The following is a 13,475-nucleotide window of genomic DNA, read 5'->3' as shown; positions in this document are numbered from 1 at the left end:
TATATATATATATATATATATATATATATATATATATATATTTATATATATAAATAGTAGTGAAGACATGTCATTAATGTCTCAATTACTGTAATTTGTCAAACATTTGGAATATGTTTACACTATTGTAAGCCATTACATAATAAATTCTTTAGAAGTGTTAGTTTCTGTATTTTTATATTTTTAATGGGACTGTTATTATTTTATAGGTTTTTTTGTTTTTATTGTTTTTCAAAAAAAAACTTAATTTTTTTGTCTATAATTAGATATTAATTCCAATTTTTTATTTAATAAACATTCTTGGATTTGATTGTGTCAATATTTTCTTTCAGGCATAGTATACATCTTTTGGAAATATCATTATATGCAGGTGCTGTTTTAAGAATAAACCAGTTCAATATAAAATCATTAATTTCTTAATCTTTCAATTCCTGTATGTATTTTGATAGCATAGTGTGTTTTTAATACTTTTGTTTTTAAAAGAATTGTGGGGTGTTCTTTTGTTTTTTATTTATGCTATATTTTTTTAAACAGCAGTTCTAATCAGAAAATATTAAGTTAAGTTAAACTTTATAATGGCAACATCTAATGATGATTTCAAGTTGTGTTCAGATAGAACAAAACGAAGAAGAATTTATTCAAAGGTTTCAATAATACTTACAGAGCTATGTATGAAAAATGAGAATTGTGCTAGTATTTCCATGTTAGATAGAACTGTGGATGATATAAGTTTTAGTAAATCAAGAAAAAAACTTGATCAGAATGTAAATGTTCATGAAAAGCAAAATGAATCTATAACTATTTTTGATAGGTTAAATTCTCAAAGCGAGTTTTCAGAAAGGTTTTTTGATAGTATTGATAATAAATCTGATGTTGATTTTGATTATAGTAGGGACGATTCGAAAACTGATGAAATTGATGAAAATAAAAAAAGTGATGATGTCAACGATAATTATAACTGCAATGACTGTACATTAAAAAATAAGTTGCGAGATTGGGCAATAACTTACAGTGTATCACACTCAGCTTTAAAAAGTTTATTGCACATATTGAGTCCATTACACTCCAATCTTTCTAATGACTCAAGAACTCTTTTAAGCACTCAGCGAACTGTAGATGTTAAGTATATTGCTGGTGGAGAATATTATTACTTTGGGGTGCATTATTGGTTGCTTAATATTTTAAAATTAAATCAGCCTGATTCTATAGTTGACCTTTTGCATATTCATATTAATATTGATGGTATACCACTGTTTAATAGCAATTCAGTTTCACTTTGGCCAATTCTTGGTTCACTGAAAGAGTGTCCATTAAGTGGACCTTTTACCATTGCAATTTACAGTAGTACAAAAAAACCTACACCTCTTGATGAATATCTGAATGATTTTGTTTCAGAAATGAAGAGTTTAAAGCAACATGGTTTTCTATTTAATGGTAAAACTTACATAGTGAAGATTGATGCTGTAATATGTGATGCACCAGCAAGGGCTTTTATTAAATGTATTAGGCTTCACTCTGCTTATAACTCATGTGAGAGATGCATGCAGCGTGGCAAATGGTGTAACAAAGTAACACTGCCCAATTTAGAAGCACCACCAATTACAGACCTAACCTTTACTGAGCGTCATTATTCTGACCATCATGTAGGTTCTTCAGCATTGGAGCAGTTAGGTTGTGGTATGGTTACAGAATTTCCTATGGAATATATGCATCTTGTGTGTTTAGGTGTGATGCGCAGGCTTTTACTTCAATGGATTCATGGACCACGTGGGGATTGTAAGCTATCTCAGTTACAATTATCTATGATATCTAACAACTTAGCAATTATACGTAAACACATCCCCAGAGAGTTTTCAAGAAAACCACGATCTCTTTTAGAATATAAAAAATGGAAAGCTACTGAATTAAGACAATTTTTATTGTACACTGGGCCTGTTGTCTTAAAAACTAATTTAAAAGACACAATATATTCAAACTTCCTTGATTTGTCTGTTGCCATACGGATATTGCTGAGCCCAAATTTATTGTCAAAAAATATTGCCTATGCTGAACAACTCTTAAAATACTTTGTGTTTTCATTTTCTAAGTTGTATGGTGAAAATCAACTTGTGTATAATATTCACTCTTTAATACATTTGCCCAGTGATGCTAAACATTATGGTGTTCTTGATAATGTATCTGCATTTCAATATGAAAGTTACCTTGGGAGATTAAAAAAATTAGTTCATAAGCCTCAAAATCCAACTGGTCAAATAGTACGCCGAATTATTGAAGGGCACTGCAACATCAATGACAACACTTCCAATAAGAAAGAGCAAATGTTGAAGAGAATTCATTTAGATGGTCCTATACCTGTTGATTATCGTTCTTATTTTCAGTTCAAACAATACCATGGACCTAGGTATTTTATCTCCACATCCATTGGAGACAATTGCTTTCAGATTAAAAGTAAGTTAGGAATTGTAAAGAATATTTTGCACAATTCTACCTTCGCTGAACCCAATAATGCTTTAGTTGTGTTTGAAGAATTTGAAGATGCTGAACTATTTTTTTCAGGTCCAGTTAGTTCAATTTCACTTTCAATATATTTTGTGACCAAGCTTACTGGAATTAGACAAACTTTTCCTGTTGCTAGTTTGCTGACAAAGTATCTTCTACTTCCATTTAAACAAGGATTTGTGGCTTTACCACAGTTGCATTTATCTTAACTTTTAAAATATTTTTTTCAAGTCAATTTAAAATTTCTATAGTTTAAAAAAGAAAATAATTTATTACTTATACAACTTTAATATTACACTTTCTTTTGGTAATGCTTTGAGTGATTTTTTTTGTTTAGAATTTGTGAATGTACAAGTTGTTACTCCATAGATAAATAAATATTAAAAAAATTTTACTTTGATAAATTTAGTTGCAATATTAATTTGTAATATTTTTATTTGATTGAAAATATTTAAAGAATGGTGAGTATTATGACTACATGACTATTAATATTGATTACTAAATTTCAGCTGATGCAGTTTTGATTTTACTATACTAAAATGTATGCAATTGTTGAATATGTTGAGACTAAAGAGATTGATTTTTTGCCAATGAAGTGGATGGTTGATGGAAATAAACAGAATGTTAAAAGTTTAATTAAAGATAAAACTGCATTAAATTTTTACTATCCGCCAGTAAAAGCAGCAAGTAAAGTGTCAAATGCCAAAAAAATATGCAGTAACCCAGAAGAACACTGGCTTTTATACAAAGTGCGAAATCTTGGAACTGCAAGTTAGTACTATTGTTGTTTTTAGAGATCCTTCTATGAAGGATCTGGCTTTCTCTCTTAATAAGATTTTTAGAGCTCCTTAATGGACTCTGATTTAGTCATTAATAAAATGGTTTTGCAATGGTAGAAAGGAGAGCACTCTTTTCTCCCATTTCTAAAACATTTAGAGCACTCATGCTTGCAAAGAAAAAATAATTGTTTAGAGCATAACACTTAGCTATTGATGTGTAAAATTTTTCACGGACATTGCATGTAATCAATGAAATGTACACAAAATATAATTTGTTCTAGACACTCTTAAAAGCGCAAATGAAAAAACAAAACAGGCTGAAGACACATCTAATGTTGACTATGACACAAATGATTATAATAACTGTAGAAATTTGGAAACACAAAAAATTAGGTTAGAGAATTCCAGTACAATTTGTTTCACTCATGTTCAGAGTTAAAATAAATGTAAATATATATTAATTTTTTTAATTTAATTTTAACTGTAGAAAAATTGTTTTCTGATTTACAGATCATTTTAGAGTTTTTCATTCAAATTATTTTTAGCTTGCTGTCTATTGTTTCAATAATAAAATCAATTAATAAAATTTTTTAGTTTAATTTATAATATTTAAAAATAATAATTGTCACTTTTGTTTAGAAAAAGAAAACATTCTTTTGACTATGAAAATGATGTTGCTGATGATGAAATTGAAGACTCTTATCAAGAAAACAGATTGATTACGTAAAAAAATTAAATCTATAAAGTTCTAAATTGTTTATCTAAGATCATGAGACACCAAAAAATTATAAATAAATAAAATAGTATTAATAGAATGGTTTTTGTTATTTTTTATCACTTAAAATTTTCAGATATGAAGGTTTTTTAATAGATGGCAGGTGTGGTTCTTGGTTCTTTAATAGATGGATTGCCGTAGTAATAGTTTTAAATGTGAATATAGTTGGTAAATCTAGTACATTTATACCTATTTTGTTATCTTGTTGTTTCAGAAATACAAGCATCTCTATGGTTACAAAACCAACACCACCTAAACACTTAAGGGCAATACAATCAAGCTCACACTCATCTTTGTCTCAAAATGTGCCTGTACTAAAACACCTACCACAATCCAGTACCTCTGATCACCAGCCTAATGTAATACAACCTGAAATGTTACCCAGTCATTCAAAAAATATAATGGAAACATCAGCTCAGGTATTAAATTCAATAAACTCAAGTAAGCTTGTTTTTTAAAGTTGCTGAGTTCCATGATTATTAATTTAAAAAAAAAAAAATTGAAGTAATTCAAATTATTGAAATAGTGAGATTATAACTTAGATTTTGAAATTGAGTTTTTGACTGTATTGTATAGCAAATTGTAGAGTATAAAACCAAATTTTTAAATATGATTTAGCTGTTCTTATGCAGAAGTTACTAACAACTCTTGAAGAAGTAAAAGAAACTCAAAAGACTCATTCTGTAATGTTACAATCTATTATGCGAAAATTAAATACACCTCAGTTGGAAAATGATAATGAGTTGCCAAATGACATTCACTTTCCCCTTTCTAATATCAAAGATATTAATGATTTGGAGGAGCATCTAAAAGATCAATCAATAAAGAGAACACTGGTGAGTATTTTATTTTCCATGTCTAACAATATTATTTTTCATAACTTCATGGTTTATTTTATGTTTTATGAAATAAATAAGTGATGTGTAAACTAAATGTTTTATAATTACAACCTAACCCATGGCCTGGGCATAGTGTTAAACTGATCCTATATTGGCCCAGGTGAGGTTCTTTAGCTGTGGTAAGGTACTTAGTTAATTTAGCTGTGGTAAGGTATCAAAGTTTTCCATCTCCTAGGAGATGGAAAGCTTTGAGGTTAAACCCCCAATTTTAATGAGGAGTTTGTAAATCTAGGCTGAAGGGCCACTGTAGTTATGGGGGCCACTCATTTTTTATTAACAGTCTCTCAACTCTTAATTTTGACACACAAGCCTTGTCACAAAATTGCTGCATGGAGAAACAAAATGAGTGTGGTTCTTCCTGAGGTGGAGAGTGGTGGGATTGAACCACAAACCTTGTATTTACAAGGTGGATGCTCTACCACTACTTCATCTATACTTAAAAGCCTAATCATATGTGTTACCTCAAAGTCTTCGAAAAATGTTACATTAGCAAATGTAATTGGCTGTAAAAGAGTACATACATAATTCAATCATTTACTAATTTAATTCAACTTGATACTTTTTTCAGACTTGTATTGTATCCAATATTGGTGGAAGCTCACTAAATGATGCCATTAAAAGAATGATGAAATTCATTCTCTCTAATAACCTTGGAAGACTGTGTAATCTTTCTGGGCAATCTGGAAAAGTTTGTTTTTCCAAACTGGAAATATTTGAAGTTGTCTGTGGTATGTTATTCTATTCATATAATAATCTTGAGACGTGTAATTTAAAAAATGTTTTTTCTGTGAGTTTTGTCTTGTGAAATTTTTTTAATAAAGTTTGTGTATTAATACACAAACTTTATTAAAAAAATTTCATACCAGCAACTGCGGTATGGAAATTTTCAGCACTTAATCTAAACGGTCAAATCAAAACGTGTGTGCGTGTGTGTATATATATATATATATATATATATATATATATATATATATATATATATATATATATATGTATGTAATTCTTCTTTTGTGCGTTTAGGTGCAGTTAAAAGAAATGCATTAACGACTAATGCAACCCAAAAGGAGATCGAAGGCGAATTGCGCAGGTGGTTCGCTAACGCCCGAGACCGGGGACAAGACAGCCGAAAAAAAAATTATCTGTAATATCTTCAGATTCTTTATTATCAGAAATATAGTTAGAATTCAATATATATATTCGACTATTGATTAAAGTATAAAGTATGCGAGGTTTACTAAGTTTCAAATACATTTGAGGATTGCCACGCGGTGATACTCATGCGTGTGGTCATACAGGTCGTAGATTGGTCCGAAGATGCACAAGTTAAGCTTAACAAACGGTCTCTGTGGGTCACATCCCAAGCAGTTCCCATGCGGGCCCCTTCCAAAAATAATGCCTTGCGGTTCCCGTGCGGGCCCCCTGGACAAAACCTTGTGGGTCCCGACTGGGATTCCCGTGCGGGACCCATACTTTAACAAACGTGGGACCCGTGCGGGTCCCGACTTGTTTGGCTGGCTGGGATATATATATATATATATATATATATATATATATATATATATATATATATATATATATGTATAAATACACACATACGTACCTGTTTAACTTCAGTCTAAGACCTTCAAGTATTAATTGGCCCTCCTTCATTTTTTGTTCACCCTGCTTGATGAGCAGGTTACCCTGCTGAATCAGCTTCTCACCCTCTTTTAATATATATATAATATTTTATTTTAGAATTAATAAAAAACTTACCAGACATATGATTTGTATTCTATTTTTTTATCCAGAAAATCTTTGTATTTAGTGAAGAACAAACTGCTTTTTTTTCCACATTTGTTAAAGTTTTTTATCAACTCAAAAGCTAGTCTTCGAAAAATTTTGAAACTAACCATACAACCAGCATTATTTAGTGCAATAAACTTAGACTCCAAAAGTTTTGCACAGGCTTTAAAATTTTTTCTTAAGAATATATGCCTTGGGGGAAATGTATGTGTTAAAAGTTGACGAAGAGTGAATGTAGCCATTTTGATAGTTAATAAAAATCATCGCAAGGTAAAACTGAGTCAAATAAAAACTTACCGGAAGTTGTTGAACTACGGAATTTTCATTTACTTCACAGAATTTAGTCGGTTTTTAATAAAATTCACAATAGTAAAAATGATTTTTAAGCATGAGGTCACAGAGATCGCCTCAATTTTTTTGCATGGCAGTAAATTTAATTCGCAGTAGCTATATTTTATTCAAAAAAAGCGAGGCGACCTCTGTGACCACATGCTCAAATCAATTTATGTTTAAGAAATCAAAAAATCAGCAAAAAAATGCTATGTCAAAACCCTTTTTTTCTATTTCTATTTTTACATTCAATTAAATACATGATTATTTTAATTTTGCATAAAAATAATAAAGAAATTTAACACTTATCATATAATTTGAAAGGATTTTAACAAAAATGCGAGTTTTTTAAAACCTCAAAAAAACCCTTAAGATGTCAGAAGTTTAAAAAAACTTAAAATAATTTTTTTTTTATAAAGAGTTAAAAACTAAATGCAAAAAAAAAAACTTAAAAAGTTTAAATATGAAAAATCACTAAAAAATATGCACAAAATCCTATTTCCGCTAAGCGATGCATAGTGCACCGTTTAAATGGCGGTGATCAATTTATAATACAAGTATTACCAATTGCTCAACGCCATTTAAACGGTAGCGAGAATCATCCAATTGATTGAGGATAGTTCTTGGCACTTTCTTGGTAACGTTTCCAAATCATTTTGTCACTTGGGTCTTCATTGAAGTGTCTTTCTTTAAACTAAATAAAGTGCAACTTGATTTTTCTGTCTTTCAAGTAAATGTTAGCTGAGTTATTATTAAGAGATATTTTAATTTTTCCATTAATACACTTAAAAAAAAACTATTTAAAAATACCACAAATATCAAACAGAACTCCAAATACTGACGTTTTCTGCAATATATAAAGGAATATATCTAAAATTATATTACCTGCCTGGTTTTTTTTAGGTACTTTTGTTAGGCCTTTGAACAGCAATAGCCAAGAAAATGTCCTCGTCCGAAGAATCATCAATCATTTTTTACCAAAAGCAATTCCAATCATTCTAAATACCTGAATTTTGAAGAAGTTGTCATCAAAGTATATTTAATTTCAAAATAACATATCACTAACAATTAGAAACAGCTATTCTAAAGCGCAATGCTTAATAGAATTTTTTTTAAATTTGGGTAAACTTTTGCGCTAAAAATAATCTGTAAAATATTGTGTAAACGTTATGAATAATATAAAATAAATATAAACTATAATAAAAAAATAATATAAGCCAGTAACATATGTAAATAAATAAATATAAATAGAGTAAAAAAAAAAAAAAAAAAAAATGTAAACTCTGAAAATAACGTGTAAAAAATTCAGATTAGATTTCTACAAGAATTTGGAATAAATTTTTGATGAATCCGTTTTTTCAATTTTCAAAAAACGTAAAAAGTCTTCAATTAAAGCATAAATTTATGCTGAAAATTTGTCAATATTTGTGACTCAACGTTTTTTTTTACTTTTAGAGCGGTCTTTTTTATATAAAAATGTGGTGCTTTTTTTATAGTTATGTTAGAGTATTGTTAGGTGTTCTCTGTTAGCTTTAGGGATGTAATGTGTTAGATGGATTAAAGTGGTTTTTACGACGTTAAAGAAGGCATGGGTTCTAGTGTTAAATTGAATGGCTGTAAAACTTTGGGTTGAGGCTTGTGAACTATTTGGTAGAGAAAGGGAAAGAGTTTATTGTTAAAGGGCTAAGATTATGTTTTCGTAGTTTTCTCAACATAAGTTCTGTTCTTTAAGTTAATTAATTGCAAAAAATATTTTCTTACTCTATCGAATATCTTTTCTTCTTTTTCTTTATTAGAAACGATTAAAAACTTCCGTTTATTTTTCTTTAACCAATATTGCTTCTGACTTCTGTATAACTCTTTTCTTCTTCTGTTTCATTTTTTTCTTCTTCGATCACTTATAAAACTTCTTGTTTATCTAACAACTTTTCAATAAAAAAAGTTTCTGTAAAAACTCTGGTTTCCCATAAAGCTGCTAACTTTTTCCTCTTTTTTCGGTTATTGTACATAACTCAATTTTTGAGCTTTAATAGTTTTCCATTCTTGTTCGTTTTTGTTGCCTACTTATCATTTGTATACCTACTTATCATTTGTTTACTAGTCAGGTAAATAAATCTCTGAGTCTACATCTTTTTCTAATCGTTGTTTTTAGCTATTTTCTTCGATACGTTTTATCGTCTTTTCGTTCACTTAAATGATAAGTCTCTGTGTTTACGTCTTTTCCTAATTGCTTTTTAAAACGTTTCTTCATTTCGTTTTATCTTCTTATTATTTACATACGCGGCAGCTTGATAAATCTTCATGTGTACGTCCTTTTTTAGTCTTTGTTTTTATCTTATTTCTCCCCCCTCATTACAAATAGCCCGAAAATCAGGAAATGCGAAGCGCTGATGCTAATCGAGCATTACAATTTTCACACAATATAATGTCACAGCTTTGATTTCTTCATATGGTTGTCAATTAAATTTATAAATAGACAGGTATTTGTAAAAATAAAGTTTTTTAATTTTGCATGAGCATTCGTAGTTTAGTATTTTACAGCCAATCAATAGAACAATGAAAGGGTACAATGAGAAAACAATGATTATCGCATTTATAACAAAATTTGTGATAAAAAACTTCAGTGGATTGACAAGCAACATTTTTGAGAACTTTAACAAAATTTCAGTGCTGTGTTTAAGCATTTCTTCCACATTCAGAGCATTATCAATGGTCTTCAAATAAAGTAGTTCCTAATGTGATAAAGCATTCGAAACGATCAGACATCGCAAGATTCTTACATTATTATTGTGTGGAAGTAGATCCCACTTGTAACAATTTAACCATGAAAAATCAACTATTAACATTTACACACTAACAAACGAAAGTTAAAAGACGGAAACGCCTAAGAAAATGAGCCCAATATAAAAGGTATAAACATGTAAAAGTAAAAGAGGGGAAGGGTTGTGATCATAAAGCCTAAGTGTCAGATTACTAAGAAGTTACGAGAGAGTTAGAAGTGGAGAAGACAGTTTACAGCTATTGGGGACACACGAGTGGGCATATAGAGGAAGGGAGATTTAGAAAAAGAAAAAAGAGTAACTCCCAACCTACAAACTACTGACATCCCATAACCCAACGAAAAACTAATTAAAACGTAGAACTAAAGTTATAAAGAACGGCGTAGCTTTAATTTCGAAATGGAGTATCAAAGACTGATAGTAGAGTATCAAAGTTAGATAACACTAGTTAACAAAAATTCTAACTTATTTTTGTCTCATCAATATAAGTTTTGAATATACAAGGGCTACAAAACAATATTGAATTTACAAGGGCCACCAAACAAAAAAGTATCAGATAAAAAAAATTCACACATCAAGTTTTCTTATGTCATCAAAACATAAATTTTTGTAAGAAGTACAAAAATGAGCAACACTTAGAGAAATTATTGCTTAATATACAATAAATACTAATGCTTTCTATGATATTTGGCTTCTATTAAGTCCCTTTTAAGTCTTCAACAATAAATGATAACAGTGATAATTACGTAATCAAATAAACACGAATAATTTAAATGTGTTCATGTGAAAATCTTTATTAAAACGTGCACATAAAATGAATTAGAGACATTTGAGAAATCAGAGTTCGCTTTGATTTTAAATTTGTATAAAACGAGTTTTGTTAATTGATTGTAAAATAAATTTATATTTAGTCAAAGATAAGAACAGTTGTATGGTTGGGGAAAATGTACAAATAATCTGATGATAATCCTGGACTATATTTTCCTTAATAGAGCTTCTTTATTAAAGAAATGCTCTGATGGAACTTCTCACATTGTTCGTCACTCACAACGTGAAAACTTACTGGAAATAAAATCCAGATACGATTCCAGCATATGCATTTTTAATGACATATTAAACCACAAACCTTTACATGACATATGTTCATTTACTAAGCCTTTGTAATTTTTCGCTTTACGGTTTCCAAGAAAATTGTTCACAACATTCACAAAGCAGTTATTCTGATCAATAGTTTTTTTTTCAAAGCTTCTATCCTTTATCAGTTTCCGCATTTGAAGAGCTAAGAACATTCTAAAACATGTACAAGAAAAAATCTGCGCGGGCGTTGTAAAGGATATTTATTTAACTATTGCATTTCGAAATTAAATGTTATATATATTTTGAAAGTACATAAATTAATAATATTAAATAAATTAATTTATTTAATAATCATTATTATTATCAAATAAATTAATAAAAATATTACTAAAATAAATTTAACTAAAGAAAGTTTGCAAAGTTTTATACGTGAAAACGCACGCACTTTGCGTTTTACACTCGACATCAGCTTTTGCACAGACTTCGGCTGGACTTTCTTGGTAGCTCAAATCTATTTATTTTTGAAATCTTTAATGTTTTTCGCTTCTTTTATAGTGAACCTTAGTTTTTATTGACAAGAGCCCGATATCTTTCGATAAGACGTAGTCGGGACAATTTGTTGGATTGCAGTGTTTTTCAACGAAATCTACTTTTTTGTTCTTTAAACCATTTAAAGTTGTCCTAGAGTAATGATATGATGCTAAATCCGGCCAAAATAATGGGTTACCCGTGTGTTCTTAAAAACGCCAAAAGACGTTTCTTGAGGCATTCCCGTAGTTAGAAAACAAGAGCTTCTTTCACCAGATTCACAAACTGCTTGCCAAACTAAGGATTTTTTCGCAAATTTTTGCATTCCAATGCATTTATAATTGAAATTCAGTTTTTTGCAATTAGTTGATGAATAATATTGGTGTCCTGGAAGAGATCGGAAATATACAGCACAATAAGTTTCGTCAATAATCAAGCAAAATTTTTTAGCCCATACTTTTTTATAGAGCAGCTTTGATTATCGAATTGCGACATTTTCTTGCTTTTCTTCACGACGAGGACATTTTTTCTTTTTCTAAGATTTATTGCCACAACTTCTCTTTACTCTTTGTATACTGGAAGCACTTGTCTTAAATTTATTCGCTAAAGTTCGAACAGAAATCTCCGGTTTTCTGTCTGATGCATCTTTCACTTTTTTACCAAGATCTCGTCAAACAAAACATTTTTTTCTTCCACTTCCTGATTTTCTTTTGATTGTACCAGTGTCCTTAAATCGTTTCACAACGCTCTGCACTGTTCTCAAAGCAATCTGCGGCTCATTAGAAATTGTTTTGTTTGATAAAGCAGGATTTTTAACGAGAAAATGCAAAATTTTTTCTCGCTTCATAACTTGATTTGATGACATTTCAGTTAAAACCGTTTGTTTTAATAGCAGAGTTGTTTAAAGTTGAAATAACAATAATTCATTGACATTTTAAAACAATTGATGCACGGTTTATGTAAACACCAAATCAGAAAACGCGCAGATTTTTTCTGGTACATGTCTTATTTTTTTTTTTTTTTTGCTAAGTGTGGGGAACTCCTCTTTTAGATATGATGATCCGCTGCCATTTTTAGGCATAGCTTTTATTAAGTTGTTTATCAGGCCGAGCTTGATAAAAAACATTGTAAACACTATGCATAAAAATACGGAAATCTTTCAATGTTTTATAGATAAAATGGCTTGGGGGGTTCGCTGTTCAGCATGATTGATACCTGTCTGATAACTAAATTTTAGATTTTATAACATCTGGTGGAACTCTTAATATAAACTCCCACTGACTTCAATTAATCATCTTAAGAAAAGTTTAAAATATCCTCAATAGTACTTTGAGTATTTTCTATATGATTTTTCTAACAAGTTTTTATTTAAATATCATTTCTGCTTAGAAAACCAATTATTAGCTCATTAATGATGATGAATATAACTTAAAGCTCATTTCAAAATTAATGTGGTCTCTAAACAATTGACCTTTAATGACCTTTTTGTTAACAAAATTGTAAATATTCATACAAATTATCATTATTAGTATTGCTTTTATTATTATTCTTATAATTATTATTATTATTATTATTACTATTATTGTTCGTATTATTGTTAACATTAATATTATTATTATTATTATTACTATTATTACTTTTATTGTTATTACTATTGCTATTATTATTATTATTATTATTATTATTATTATCATTATATTTTTTAAATATATATATATATATATATATATATATATATATATATATATATATATATATATATATACACACACACACCCCTTTTTAAGCCGTCATTAATACGTGTTAATTAAGACAACTTTAAGACGTCTTGGATAAGACGACTTACTGTGTTTCATTTGAGACCAGTTTAAGACATCTTTCTGACCAATTTCAAGACGTCTTCAATTTGTCTTTAAGACGACTTGTTGTTGGGTGGGTTCTTAATTTGAATATCTGAATATATAATTTGAATATCTACATGGCTTTAGGCTCAGTTCATTTTGATGATTTAACTTATCAGCGA

At 29.3% G+C, this 13,475-nt stretch overlaps 2 protein-coding genes and 1 long non-coding RNA gene across 5 annotated transcripts; 2 read left to right on the top strand and 1 right to left on the bottom strand.

The window, feature by feature from the left end:
• The first annotated feature begins 80 nt into the window (after positions 1-80).
• LOC149878651 (uncharacterized) lies at positions 81-2,764 on the top strand. Its single transcript, XM_090071865.1, has 2 exons — positions 81-2,448; positions 2,557-2,764. The coding sequence occupies exons 1-2, from the start codon at positions 576-578 to the stop codon at positions 2,706-2,708; spliced, it is 2,025 nt and encodes a 674-aa protein (XP_089927991.1). The 5' UTR covers positions 81-575; the 3' UTR covers positions 2,709-2,764.
• A 119-nt stretch (positions 2,765-2,883) lies between these two features.
• On the top strand, positions 2,884-6,140 carry LOC145183030 (uncharacterized). 3 transcript variants are annotated; one of them, XR_016446926.1, is made up of 7 exons: positions 2,885-3,270; positions 3,560-3,671; positions 3,918-4,001; positions 4,268-4,472; positions 4,672-4,889; positions 5,521-5,680; positions 5,973-6,140. XR_016446926.1 is itself a non-coding variant. In XM_090071867.1 (7 exons), the coding sequence occupies exons 1-7, from the start codon at positions 3,039-3,041 to the stop codon at positions 6,095-6,097; spliced, it is 1,158 nt and encodes a 385-aa protein (XP_089927993.1). In that variant the 5' UTR covers positions 3,024-3,038; the 3' UTR covers positions 6,098-6,140. The 3 variants fall into 3 exon arrangements, 1 of the variants encoding a protein (XP_089927993.1); XM_090071867.1 differs by having other exon boundaries at positions 3,024-3,270; positions 4,268-4,494; XR_016446927.1 differs by lacking the exon at positions 5,521-5,680 and having other exon boundaries at positions 2,884-3,270.
• A 1,354-nt stretch (positions 6,141-7,494) lies between these two features.
• LOC149878650 (uncharacterized) lies at positions 7,495-8,942 on the bottom strand. The gene is made up of 3 exons (XR_016446744.1): positions 8,829-8,942; positions 7,953-8,073; positions 7,495-7,761 (listed from the first exon to the last, which is right to left on the bottom strand). It is a non-coding gene; the product is annotated as an uncharacterized LOC149878650 (long non-coding RNA).
• Between the last annotated feature and the right edge of the window lie 4,533 nt (positions 8,943-13,475).

This window comes from Hydra viridissima, unplaced genomic scaffold (assembly GCF_058129835.1).
Source record: "Hydra viridissima isolate aposymbiotic clone 2 unplaced genomic scaffold, HvirCarnegie_v1 scaffold_14, whole genome shotgun sequence".
Lineage (NCBI taxonomy): Eukaryota > Metazoa > Cnidaria > Hydrozoa > Anthoathecata > Hydridae > Hydra > Hydra viridissima.
The sequence above is the reverse complement of the archived record's forward strand: the minus strand, read 5'-3'. Positions and strand labels throughout refer to the sequence as shown.